The 15,010-nt window shown below is 34.3% G+C and overlaps 1 protein-coding gene across 5 annotated transcripts in view; it reads left to right on the top strand.

Moving 5' to 3' along the window:
- The first annotated feature begins 564 nt into the window (after positions 1-564).
- Positions 565-15,010, top strand: part of LOC117986575 (cytosolic purine 5'-nucleotidase-like) — a 35,913-nt gene continuing 21,467 nt past the window's right edge. The window contains exons 1-2 of one of the 5 annotated variants that reach the window (XM_069501661.1): positions 2,455-2,646; positions 4,082-4,322. In XM_069501661.1, coding sequence (XP_069357762.1) covers positions 4,153-4,322 — 170 coding nt within the window. In that variant the 5' untranslated portion in view covers positions 2,455-2,646; positions 4,082-4,152. Of the gene's footprint in view, positions 910-2,454; positions 2,693-4,081; positions 4,323-15,010 lie in introns of those variants that run through there. The other 4 variants (XM_069501659.1, XM_069501658.1, XM_069501660.1 and 1 more) reach the window with 4 other exon arrangements.

The raw sequence follows: 15,010 nt of genomic DNA, 5'->3' as shown, positions 1-15,010 counted from the left end.
AATCCTGTGGGAACTTCAATTTTCCGGGATAAAAGTAGCCTATGTCCTTCCCCGGGATGCAAGCTATCTCTGAACCAAGTTTCGTCAAAATCGGTTGAACGGTTGAGCCGTGAATAGCTAGCAGACAGACAGACAGACAGACACACACACTTTCGCATTTATAATATTAGTATGGATAGGTACTATTTTACATTTTTTGATTGTCAATTGTTGAATATGTAAAATAATTTATGTACATAATAGTGATAATCATAATTATTACTAATTACATAAACTTAAAACTAAAGCTACGAAGGTTCCAAACAGCCTGTCTGAGAAGAGCCCACAACAAGCTCAATCGAGTTTTGCTACAATATAATCAAGTCATTTTCCAGAATAGATAAGTTATTTTGTCAAGGTTAAATTTAAATAAGTGACAAAATTTACATTACGCTCATTATTCGATTAATACCTCGCGATAATGGCTATTATTTTAAAGAACATTTACATCAGAAATGAACTGTGACCCGTCAAAATGTTATCATTAGCAATAAGCACTTAACGATCATTTGTTTAGCTTGTTGTTCTCTACATTAATTTCTTGACTTTTATATCGATCGGACCGTTTTACGTGTGGTTTTATATTTTAACGTTAATCAAAATGCCGGACGCATTCGAAATCGCTTATCCGCTGTCGCCGTCATTAACTCCGCAAGAGATCCGAGCGCGTGCCAACTCGGCAACGAAGCGTAAACCTGTGGTGACATTCGTTGCCGGTGATGTTACTGTGGAAATACCTGACAAATCTGTTGTCGGCATCGACAAACCGTTCGCAAAAAGTGACAAAACTGACGCGGAGCTGGACAGTTTCGCAGAATCCCTAAGCACCATGCACAGCACTTGGTTTGATAAGAGAGACTTACAGCATAGGTATGTACGTCACACGTTGATAGCAGGATAGATATTGTAAATATTTATCTAGAAGAAATTCCAGTGATGGCAAGTTGTAAATATAAACAGGATAGAGAGGAGTAACGTGAGTAAAGCCGGTTTGTCATACATGTATAATGATATAGAGGATTGTAATATTATATTCGCGAGCTGCGACAGTAAAATGTCGCTAATATTTTCATCCCGCTGGCGGTGGAGACGATGGGCTGCTGGGATGAGGAAGCGAAGTATTTCGTGCGCGACATCGGCCGTCGCCAGAGAAAGAGGCTGCGATCCGCGCTCAGAGTCAGGGGCCTAGTCTTGGTCCAAAGGTTGTCCATCGCCATTCAGCGTGGCAGTGCTACCAGCTTGAGGGGCACCTTTGGCCCAGGGGCAACTAGGGACGGACTTTTTGACGATGAGAAATATTAATTTTTAATTAGTAGTTTTTAGGAATCGTCATTATTTATAATTATTTTCCGAATATTGTATCTTGATGCTAAATGTGAATGGTTTTTATTCAAATAAACTTTTACAATTTTCGTTCATATCAATATTTACCAGGCGGTCCATGACGGTAAAATATCTCGAAATACGATTTTAACTACTTACTGCACATTCACATTTCTTGTCTAGGTAGATTAGAGGATAATATAAAATTCTGCTGTGTATAGAATAGGAGTGGCGATAGCCTGCTGGAAGACGTTGGCCTCCTAATCGGAACGTCGTCGGGGGTTCGATCCTGGGTATGCACCTCTAACTTTTCAGAGTTAGATACCTGTATGTGTTTTATCCGTCTTTACCCTTTGGGTTCGGAACCCTAAAAAGCGTTAACCCTAAGGTAGGTTCTAGTTACATACCTTGACTGACTGGTTCAATTCTAAGAAAAATCATTAAAGTTTCATCTGCAGAGTGCCGACTTCGGCCAGTCGGTTTAATCCTCCCATCTCACCTGTTACGTCACCCCGCAGGATTGCTCTTCTAGTATTCTACATTTACAAGTAATTACAAGTAAGAATAGGTATCCCAATGGTCTTCTGCAATTTTGATTAGAACTTGTAATACATATCTTTTTTTTTTTGATGGGTAAAATTCTTAAGAAAAGAACATAATTGGGTTATGTGGGATTTCTACCTCTCGGTGGCCTTACTCAGCACATATTGAGTGAGAGGTGCCGGGAACTCTAAAGAACGTACGCCAGTGCCTCACTCGTCTCGTCATTGGACTCATCAAGCTGTCGAATTCTCAGGGGCTGGACCTAGTTGTGGCAATTTATTTGGTAAGAGGTTCCAAAACTTCCAAATGACGCACGACCACTGGGTTCGGGTTTGGAACTTTCGTGAAAAAGTGCAATAAATCTTTCTTTCAAGACGTTGCTTGCAGATCACTTCACTTCGTAGATACCTATTTACATTTCATATAAACAACATATCGGCTGTTGGTATAGTTTGGTACTGGTACAAGGAAGTGAATCAGCTGTTTGAAGCCGGCGGCGGCGGCGGTCGCGGGGGCCGGAAAACTTTGAGGATATCGTGAATGGCGTCCCGCGTCACCGTCAGTATACGCGAACGCGCTTGCCGCTCGACAACGTCCTTTGTGAAACTTGATTATCACGAATCGACCTTATCGCGATCATCTACGTTAGTGTACCTATTCAAAGTGCTCACATAAAGTTAATCGTAAACAATTTTTTTGTCTGTGATCTATTGACAAAGAGTTCATTCCGAGTTTCGATACGTATTTTCGTGCCCAATTAATGTATTACAAAATTTTAAGGCGTAGTGTTTGTATACTTTTTATTGAATGTAACAAAGTTAGGGCTAGGTTCTGTATGAGTCGCACATTCACCTAATCTGAATAATCTGATACGCAAAACACTCGTATCACATTTTGTATGTTATTGTGTATTGTGTAAGGTCCCAGTACCTAGCTCCAGTTTTCAGTTTTATTTTTATGTAAAGTAGTTCTCCTTCATTTAGTTCACAATATTGTCCTTTATTGCCAGCTTTATTACTTGTATTGTAGTACACATTTGTATTTTTCTTCAAGCTTAATATAATATGGCTAAATACTTAATATTATTCAAATAGGTACCTACCTATTTAATATATTAAAAATTATACTTCTATTCAACAAAAAAAATAAACGATTAGGTTTTAATACACTCAAACAAAGATCTTTTATTAAGTTAATGACTCGTACAGTATGTACACATTTCAGTCTTTCATAATATTTATGTATGCTTAGGTATACCTACCTACCTATCTGGGTCTTTTCTTTCCATTAAAAATATTATCAAATAGGTATTGTTTAAAATTTGAAAATCTATTGTCAGGAAAATATTATTAAAATAGCATTAGTCAATAGAATTAAATAAACCCGTTTTAAATTACTACTAGACACTTCCATAATTTACCATATCTATCTACCAGGTTTTGCCCTTTCTAATTCATATACTTACCTACTTCGTAAACCTTGTCATGATTATTCTAATGAATAGTTTACCAAGTTTACAGAAAAACTATATAGGTAGGGCTTGCTATGACTGGCTAGTCCTCACTCCTCACAGACTTCTATTCATATTTTGATTTCTTATAGGTGACACACATACCGATTTATTAGCTACATCCTAATTCCTACGTCACTTACGATTTCGTATGTGGACATAATCATGTAACTATGTGACTAGTGGTAAGTAGGTATAGTTTTTCTCAAAATTATTCCAGGTTTCCATTCCAGTTTATAATTCATAATGTAAACTTTGTCATGTTCTAATGAATATTTTGCTGAGTTAACAGGAAAAACTGTAAAAAGGGCCCTCTTGCCTGCTATATGACCTTAATACCTGTTTTGATTTCTTATATATCAATCCAATAATCCATACCGATTTATTTGCTACATCCTAATTCCTACGGCATTTACGATTTTATATGTGAACATAATTATGTATGTGACTAGTGTCAGTAACATTGTTTGGCATAGTTTTTCTCCACATCTCCCACTGAAAATCTAAAGAATGTGTTACACGCATTACCCGCATGTGCGAAGGTCCGGTCACTATTTATTTTACCTAACTTTGTTACTATCAAGGATATTTGCGCAAATGCTTCTTACCTTCTGGAATAGAAGTTGTCCATTATTAGAATCATAAACTTTGTTACAATATGTTTAGGTTTCAAGACTTATAGTACAGTTATATTTGGGTTGAAATAGTAAAAGACTTTCAGTAACCTTATTCTGTAGATGAAAAACACACAGCAGAAGTTGAATACTAGCCCTAAGCTACGAGAGTGTAATGACATGAGGTATCACGAGGTCATGGCGAATGGAACACCGGATTTGTCTCATAACTCGATCGTTACGAATGGCTCTTCGTATGGCAAAGGGGACAGATACACTGCGGCACCTAATGAGTGAGTTAGATATCTATTTTTACTCTCGGAATATTTATCAGTTGTTAAGTCAAGATATTTTGGGCGTTAAGTGGAGTCGGCCAACAACAATTTATTGTAAATCAAACGTATTAGTGTAACTTATTATCATAACTCCAGTACAAGTCATGTATAGTAGTACCTAAGCTTCACAGAATAAATTCTAGTCTACTCATCACTAATGCAATCAGTTAGCAGGAATTTGAAGTGGTATCTAATAGGTACTAGGTATAGTGTGATAATTTTATAATTTCTCAGAAGGGTTCCATCCGGTAATAAATCCGATAGTTTGAAACAATAGCTATGATATAGCCTATAGGTATAGTATTACAAAAAACTATCATATGAGAACATCTTGATCGATAGATAATATTATAATACTACTAAAATAACATAAATAGGATGTGGGAAGACGCAATCTCGTCCGTAATATTTTACTCGAGTCGAAATTATTTCTAGATGCCTGGAAAACATTCGCTGGAATTATGAACTTGCGTAGTGACATTGATCTTGTAGATAATTCTAAATCTAAAGTCAGTTGCACGCAGTCATGGTTTATAACGCGGATATGCGTCTGTGCTGTCATCTACTCTAGATAGTGTTATTAATCGGATGTTACACCTACTGGCACCAATGTTTAAATCCGTAGTCTCACCTGGCTTGCCGCGCAATTTCGATGACATATTCTGTAGTATGTTCCAAATCAAAAATAAAATTTTGTGTCAAGACCAGAACACTAAATTATATTATTCAGAGCATTTAGTGCTATAAACGGATGCTCCAAATTTTGCGCAAAAGTTATCACTTCATCATTATCATCCGATAGACGGACACCACTGGACATTTAGGTCTCTTGTAGGGACTTTGCCGCGCCGCGTTCTTGCACCCCTGAATCCAGCAGCTCCGTGCGACTTGTTTGATGTCGTCTGTCCACCTAGTGGGGGGCCTCCCAACCCTACTCTTTCTGATGCGAGGTCGCCATTCTAGCATTTTGGGACACCAGCGTCTATCGGTCTTTTGAACTACGAGTATGTGCCATATCCATTGCCACTTCAGCTTCGCAACCCGTTTAGCTGTGTGATAATAATATGTCGGTTACTCTAGTTCTCCTACGGATCCCTCATTTCTGATTTGATTTCTTTTGAAATTGAAATCGCCCACTGAGTAACCATCACGTATCACGTAGGTATCATAACATAAACGTCTTATTTATTACGTCTTAATTTTTATAAATGGTAATAAATAATTAGTTAATTATGAATCTATAGTAAGGTACATAAATATTTTTAAACTATTACTTACTATCCCAGATAAATTCAAAGTAAGCATATTGTAAAATGAAGCAGTTTAAGTTAATAACACTATCAAAGTAAAACAATGTTCTAATGATGGTGATGCTAAAGTACGCAATGTACGCCTACGGGGTGTATGTATTGAGGTCGAGTCGAGTGTATTTGCATAATTTTCTGTAACAGTTGCCTCTCTATACATATTATTCGTTAGAATATCTACATACCTCTACCTTTATAATATACCTACCTAGCTAGTGGAGCTACCTATGACGTTGTCGTTGTACCTAGTTAGTACAACGTCATTCTTTATCAGTTTGTATAGCGCTTGTTCGATTTTATTGGAATTTCGTAGTTACTCGTTTAATATTTATCACACATACTCAAGCACAGGTATTCTACAAAAGTGCGCCGTGCGTAATTCATATTCGTTACACTAATTAAAGGAAAGTTTCTTTAAACAATGGGGCTAATTCCTTTGTACACAATCTCTAAACTAAACTAAAATGGCACGTCTAAATCTATTGCTATCCCTTTCATAATGTTGCTTGCTGAAAAGGATAGCACTAGATTTAGACCTGTTAATTTAGTTTAGTTTAGAGATTGTGTACAAGAGAATCGGCCCCATTGTGGCTAATTCCGTTGTACACAATCTCTAAATTAAACTAAAATGACACGTCTAAATCTATTGCTATTCCCTTCATAATGTTGCTTGCCGAAAAGGATAGCACTAGATTTAAACCTGTTAATTTAGTTTAGTTTAGAGATTGTGTACAAGAGAATCGGCCCCATTTTCTACCTATCTATAATTATTAATGTATATGTTACCGGCAACGTGATTAACTGGGCATTATTAATAAGGACCGGCCATTATTAATAATGCCCAAGAGTGATGGGCAAAGTGATTAATTTATCACTTTGATCGGCCATTATTTATAATGCCCGACGGCCCGAGGTCCATGTAATAAGTCATGTTTGAGATAGCTTGAATTTATCGCTTGGACCAGGCAGTATGAATAATTCCCAAAAAGGTTTCAAAAACTAATCAAATCACAAACGTCGTATTCCGCAAACATATAATTTTACAAAAAAACATTTGACAAACATTCTATTAACAAATGTTTTACTTTGCAAAAGTGATAAACACTACCACGACAGAGGCCAGAGTAGTAGGGGATTCGTCGGTTCTGGCCCACCTCCTGGGCCCCCTCCCAACCTCGGCCCCCTCCGCCGGTCGGTCAACTTCGAAATCTAAAAAAATCTGGGGTGCGCTGAATCGTTTGCGCTCACTCCCGTGTTCGTATCTCTAACCGTTTAAAAGTTAGCTTTTCGTCAAAATTAATCCCTAGTTCGTTATCTACTTGCTAATGACCTACTAATCACCCTCTATTGTTCGCATGCTCACTGCTTCATTTCATGGGGATTACAAAGGAAAGTCTTATCTCTCATAAGTACTGTTTATTGGCCTCCAAATATTGATTTAAATAATTCTAACAAAAACATATCATTCTCTAGTGTATTTTTATTGAATAAATCTAAAAAATCTGAACTTGTATAGTAGCCCGTAAACATGAAATACAAATACATTATACAATATTCGCCGCAAACTGCTGTATAATCATTTTTAATCCTCCTTGTATTGAAAAACTTTGAACTTGTATAGTAAGTAACCAGCACCAATCAACCTGACTGGACATGGGCCTTCCCAAGAGTACACCACCACACACGATCCTCTGCCTTCCTCATCCACCCACTTCCCGCTACCTTCACGCTGAGCGCCTTTGAATTGCTAATGACCTACTAATCACCGGTCTATTGTACGCATGCATGGGGATTTCAAAGGAAACTTCTTATATGTCATAACTACTGTTTATTATTCTTCAATATCTACCACAAAAACAAATCATTCGGTACAATATTTTATTGAATAAATCTAAACAATCTGAACTTGTATTGTAAGTAACCAGTACCAATCAACCTATTTAGCGTTCACAGCTGGACATAGGCCTTCCCAAGAGCGCGCCAACATACACGTTCCTCTGCCTTCCTCATCCATCTACTTCCCACAGCTTAACATATTATTTTGATGACATTTCGTACAGACTTAGCTTACATCCTGGGATAGGACGCTACTTTTTATCTCGGAAAATCAACGAGTTCTCATGGTATTTTTAAAAACCTAAATCCATGCGGATGAAGTCGCGGGCGTCATCTACTCAGAAATATATTCGTATTACACTAACGATTGCTTTTCTGCATATCGGGCATAACATTTTATCCAATGATAAAGCACATTTAGTACACGTTATAGCATGACCACATGGTCTATAACACATGCCTACTTCTTCTACAAGACAAATTTTACAGCAAAGTTTAAATGTTTCTTCAGCATTTTCTACACATAATATGTTTCTGCCTGCAAATTTAGAACTTATTGTATTGTTATTTACAAATTGTTCAGAGTCTTTTGATGTACCACAAACATCTTTGGCAATAGTTTGTATGTATGTTTCACCCATCACAAGTAAAACATAGGGGCAGGACGGAAACCAACGAGCGTGCTCCGACCATGGAAGATCTTCGATGTCCCAATCTTTGAGTCCACCATCACAAAAGTAACAAATCACTCGATCACTTTTTCCTGTATAAAAAAAACCAGCGTCTGCCATTTCTTGAGGTTTTTGATTTAAACCTTGAGGCCAGGCATCAAAACTTCGCAATCTTGCGATTTTAGTTGCATAACTAGGATATTTGGGATATAGAAACTCCATTTCGATCTACGAACAATGGATTTCGATGTTAATAAAATATATTATAACAGATTTTTAGTAAGGTTTGCAAGCTTATTACACATTATTATTTATTGAAAATTAATTCTTTAATAACGATTTTACACACATTTACTGCTATTTAAGTATATTTCGATTTTTAACATTTTTAACATTTTATATCTACCTATAAAAAAAAACATATTTAAGGTGATGGTGGATAACTTAAAATAAAACAAAAAATATCTTTTAGCATTGTTTTATTACAAACCTTAATGAAAATGTAGATACAAGTTTTGGCTTAATCTATTTACTAGATTTTCTTAACTGCTAGTATATATAATATGATAATTTTTAAAGTTGAATGAGTTTCTTTGTAAGAGTTCCTTACATTCATTTTAGCCATTTTTTTGATTTAATCATTCTTTAGTTTTAATAATTTATCAAAGCTACTAAACCGAACAGAGTGTTTTTGGTCATAATATTATTCATTTCTAATAAGGGGTCCATTTTTCCCAATCAATTTTTTTCTTTATTTTTTTAATGTGTTTATCACCACTACCCTTTGGAGTCTTTAAAGTTCCTTCGTTAGATGTAAAATTCCCTTCGAGCGATTTCATCTGCAGTTGATGAATAAAATCAGACCTTTTAGAATTTCCGATGTAAGTCAAAGGTATTTTAATTGCATGTAATGTCTTAGCAAACTTTTCCCAACCTATTGGATCACTTTTTTTTAGAGGTCTCAATGTATCATTAATTAGATCAACAATATTACTGCCGGGAATTTTTTCATTGTTTATTAACACTGTACCATCAGCATGATCCCAATAAATTGCATTTTTACTCAAAGAAATCGAGTTTAATAACAACTCACCTTTTTTCAAATATGATTTTGGTATCAGACTTAAAATTTGAGTTGTTGTGTAACGTGGTTGATTATTTTCTTTTTCTGTAACATCATCTGTCGGTGTTTTGAATGACATTAAGTTTTCATTTTCTGTGTCTTTATTTTTGTAACTCTTATTTTCATTAATACTGTCAGTAATAATTGGTAACAAGATAGGTTGACGTTCTTCCTCGGTGAAATGTAGATATCTTTGTAGAATTTGTAAATATAAAATACATTTTTTACGATCTTCAATATTACTATTTAAAATCTTTTGCATTTCTACATCTAATCGGGACATGGGATTTTCAACATTGGTTTGCTGTTTGAGTCTTTCTATAAAACTAGGCTCAACAAGCAACATTTTTTGGCATTTTCCATATTAAACTAATCCACTCAAAATAAACTCCAAAATGAAAGGTAAAAATGCTCCTACTTTTTGTATCAATATATTTTTCTTTAGTTTTTTTTTCCCTTGTGATACAAAGTGCGAAGTATACTTTTAAATTTTTTTAACTTTTTCTTTTGTACATTCACAAATGCAATTTATCTCTTCTTCTCCACACGATTTTAATAATGCTTTTTGACATTTAGGTTTAAGTATATGCAATGCGAGTAACAACTTTTTATGTGTCTTCAGACTTCAGTGCATTATTTGTAAATAATAGGAATTTGACGATTCTTTAAACTTTTACTATTCTTTGTTGAAATATTATATTCTACACAAAATTCATCACAGGTAAATATTTTTGATTTAATTGGACACATCATTTGCATCTTGTTTAAGATCAATCATTAAATATCCATGTGCTTCTTTTGTTGCATCCTTATAGCCATCCTCAATGAATTTTAAATTATCTGGTGACACTTGTCTTGATAAGTATCGTATTTGGTTTTATGATATCACGAGGATTTTTAAAATAAATAATGTAGCTTTAATTCAAAGATATAATATCTATTTAATCTTTTCCATGTTGAAAAAAAAAATTTAAAGTTTTATCTCTAAATATTTTTTTGTGTTTAATTATTTTTTTAAATAAGTTTTCGACTTTTATTTTAATCATTGAATTGAATTAAATTTTAACTTGTTTTACAGAACTTTTATTTCTTCATAGAATTTTATGGAACGTGAAAACAAAGTTTAAATCATATAAATTTAAATTTCTCCAAACACATTATATTGTTAGAACGAACATCGCAAGGATTATTTCAATAAAATAAAATTTAATTCAATTCAATGATTAAAATAAAAGTCGAAAACTTATTTAAAAAAATAATTAAACACAAAAAAATATTTAGAGATAAAACTTTGTTTTCACGTTCCATAAAATTCAATGAATGAAATAAAAGTCGAAAACTTATTTAAAAAAATAATTAAACACAAAAAAATATTTAGAGATAAAACTTTAAATTTTTTTTTCAACATGGAAAAGATTAAATAGATATTATATCTTTGAATTAAAGCTACATTATTTATTTTAAAAATCCTCGTGATATCATAAAACCAAATACGATACTTATCAAGACAAGTGTCACCAGATAATTTAAAATTCATTGAGGATGGCTATAAGGATGCAACAAAAGAAGCACATGGATATTTAATGATTGATCTTAAACAAGATGCAAATGATGTGTCCAATTAAATCAAAAATATTTACCTGTGATGAATTTTGTGTAGAATATAATATTTCAACAAAGAATAGTAAAAGTTTAAAGAATCGTCAAATTCCTATTATTTACAAATAATGCACTGAAGTCTGAAGACACATAAAAAGTTGTTACTCGCATTGCATATACTTAAACCTAAATGTCAAAAAGCATTATTAAAATCGTGTGGAGAAGAAGAGATAAATTGCATTTGTGAATGTACAAAAGAAAAAGTTAAAAAAATTTAAAAGTATACTTCGCACTTTGTATCACAAGGGAAAAAAAAAACTAAAGAAAAATATATTGATACAAAAAGTAGGAGCATTTTTACCTTTCATTTTGGAGTTTATTTTGAGTGGATTAGTTTAATATGGAAAATGCCAAAAAAATGTTGCTTGTTGAGCCTAGTTTTATAGAAAGACTCAAACAGCAAACCAATGTTGAAAATCCCATGTCCCGATTAGATGTAGAAATGCAAAAGATTTTAAATAGTAATATTGAAGATCGTAAAAATGTATTTTATATTTACAAATTCTACAAAGATATCTACATTTCACCGAGGAAGAACGTCAACCTATCTTGTTACCAATTATTACTGACAGTATTAATGAAAATAAGAGTTACAAAAATAAAGACACAGAAAATGAAAACTTAATGTCATTCAAAACACCGACAGATGATGTTACAGAAAAAGAAAATAATCAACCACGTTACACAACAACTCAAATTTTAAGTCTGATACCAAAATCATATTTGAAAAAAGGTGAGTTGTTATTAAACTCGATTTCTTTGAGTAAAAATGCAATTTATTGGGATCATGCTGATGGTACAGTGTTAATAAACAATGAAAAAATTCCCGGCAGTAATATTGTTGATCTAATTAATGATACATTGAGACCTCTAAAAAAAAGTGATCCAATAGGTTGGGAAAAGTTTGCTAAGACATTACATGCAATTAAAATACCTTTGACTTACATCGGAAATTCTAAAAGGTCTGATTTTATTCATCAACTGCAGATGAAATCGCTCGAAGGGAATTTTACATCTAACGAAGGAACTTTAAAGACTCCAAAGGGTGATAAACACATTAAAAAAATAAAGAAAAAAATTGATTGGGAAAAATGGACCCCTTATTAGAAATGAATAATATTATGACCAAAAACACTCTGTTCGGTTTAGTAGCTTTGATAAATTATTAAAACTAAAGAATGATTAAATCAAAAAAATGGCTAAAATGAATGTAAGGAACTCTTACAAAGAAACTCATTCAACTTTAAAAATTATCATATTATATATACTAGCAGTTAAGAAAATCTAGTAAATAGATTAAGCCAAAACTTGTATCTACATTTTCATTAAGGTTTGTAATAAAACAATGCTAAAAGATATTTTTTGTTTTATTTTAAGTTATCCACCATCACCTTAAATATGTTTTTTTTTTATAGGTAAAAATGTTAAAAATCGAAATATACTTAAATAGCAGTAAATGTGTGTAAAATCGTTATTAAAGAATTAATTTTCAATAAATAATAATGTGTAATAAGCTTGCAAACCTTACTAAAAATCTGTTATAATATATTTTATTAACATCGAAATCCATTGTTCGTAGATCGAAATGGAGTTTCTATATCCCAAATATCCTAGTTATGCAACTAAAATCGCAAGATTGCGAAGTTTTGATGCCTGGCCTCAAGGTTTAAATCAAAAACCTCAAGAAATGGCAGACGCTGGTTTTTTTTATACAGGAAAAAGTGATCGAGTGATTTGTTACTTTTGTGATGGTGGACTCAAAGATTGGGACATCGAAGATCTTCCATGGTCGGAGCACGCTCGTTGGTTTCCGTCCTGCCCCTATGTTTTACTTGTGATGGGTGAAACATACATACAAACTATTGCCAAAGATGTTTGTGGTACATCAAAAGACTCTGAACAATTTGTAAATAACAATACAATAAGTTCTAAATTTGCAGGCAGAAACATATTATGTGTAGAAAATGCTGAAGAAACATTTAAACTTTGCTGTAAAATTTGTCTTGTAGAAGAAGTAGGCATGTGTTATAGACCATGTGGTCATGCTATAACGTGTACTAAATGTGCTTTATCATTGGATAAAATGTTATGCCCGATATGCAGAAAAGCAATCGTTAGTGTAATACGAATATATTTCTGAGTAGATGACGCCCGCGACTTCATCCGCATGGATTTAGGTTTTTAAAAATACCATGAGAACTCGTTGATTTTCCGAGATAAAAAGTAGCGTCCTATCCCAGGATGTAAGCTAAGTCTGTACGAAATGTCATCAAAATAATATGTTAAGCTGTGGGAAGTAGATGGATGAGGAAGGCAGAGGAACGTGTATGTTGGCGCGCTCTTGGGAAGGCCTATGTCCAGCTGTGAACGCTAAATAGGTTGATTGGTACTGGTTACTTACAATACAAGTTCAGATTGTTTAGATTTATTCAATAAAAATATTGTACCGAATGATTTGTTTTTGTGGTAGATATTGAAGAATAATAAACAGTAGTTATGACATATAAGAAGTTTCCTTTGAAATCCCCATGCATGCGTACAATAGACCGGTGATTAGTAGGTCATTAGCAATTCAAAGTCGCTCAGCGTGAAGGTAGCGGGAAGTGGGTGGATGAGGAAGGCAGAGGATCGTGTGTGGTGGTGTACTCTTGGGAAGGCCCATGTCCAGTCAGGTTGATTGGTGCTGGTTACTTACTATACAAGTTCAAAGTTTTTCAATACAAGGAGGATTAAAAATGATTATACAGCAGTTTGCGGCGAATATTGTATAATGTATTTGTATTTCATGTTTACGGGCTACTATACAAGTTCAGATTTTTTAGATTTATTCAATAAAAATACACTAGAGAATGATATGTTTTTGTTAGAATTATTTAAATCAATATTTGGAGGCCAATAAACAGTACTTATGAGAGATAAGACTTTCCTTTGTAATCCCCATGAAATGAAGCAGTGAGCATGCGAACAATAGAGGGTGATTAGTAGGTCATTAGCAAGTAGATAACGAACTAGGGATTAATTTTGACGAAAAGCTAACTTTTAAACGGTTAGAGATACGAACACGGGAGTGAGCGCAAACGATTCAGCGCACCCCAAAACTTTTTTTTTTTTTTTTTTTGGGCCAGAACCGGCGAATCCCCTACTACTGGCCAGGTCGACGGAGCCCCGCGAAGCTTTTTCTGGGTGGTTTAAAAAGAAATAACCACCACCTTATAACCTATCCGAGTCGGGGTGCCCCGAGTCCCGAGCTCGCTTGGCTCGCTCTTGCAGCCTAAGTTCTCTGTGCCTGTTTTCCCTATATAGTTAATTTTTCGTTGACTTTTCATGAAAATTTTGTAAGTTTAATTTCATTTAATAAACAAAAACACTACAGTTCACCTATTTTATTACTTTGCCCAAGATAGAGTGGGCATTATTCATAATGGCCGGGAAAAGTGATTAATCATGCTGTTTTAATCACATTGTCCAATTGAGTCGGGCATTATAAATACAGACCGGCCATTATTAATAGTGCCCGGACTCGGGACTTATCAAATTGCCCATAACATATACACTAACTGCCATGCAGAAACCAAAGGGGTATGGGTTTAATAAAAACTGCCATACCCCTTCCAGGTTAGCCCGCTTCCATCTTAGACTGCATCATCACTTACCACCAGGTGAGATTGCAGTCAAGGGCTAACTTGTATCTGAATAAATAAAAATAAAAACTGATAAAATGATTTAGGTAGGTTTCTGATTTCTCTGTTTCGCACTGCAGTATTTTGGTCAGAAATACAAATTCTTCCGAAATCCTGAAACCATCCTTTAATTTCAGAAATAGATGATAGACACTGTAAAGTATTGTCAAAGTATCGACGGATGACAAATTTCAGACACGGAAGGATTTTCTCGTATTGTGAACTATGAACATACATTTAATTCGGTACGTGAGAAGACGCGCTTCGTCGTCCCTTGATTCAGCTTCACCTGTGAGACTGTATTTTGCTACGGTTTCTCTTACCTTTGCTCGTGAGCCCATGAAGGCAGCCTATATACGAGACCCTTCAT

Source organism: Maniola hyperantus, chromosome 11 (assembly GCF_902806685.2).
Source record: "Maniola hyperantus chromosome 11, iAphHyp1.2, whole genome shotgun sequence".
Lineage (NCBI taxonomy): Eukaryota > Metazoa > Arthropoda > Insecta > Lepidoptera > Nymphalidae > Maniola > Maniola hyperantus.
Note: the sequence above shows the minus strand (reverse complement) of the source record. Positions and strands in the feature narration are given on the sequence as shown.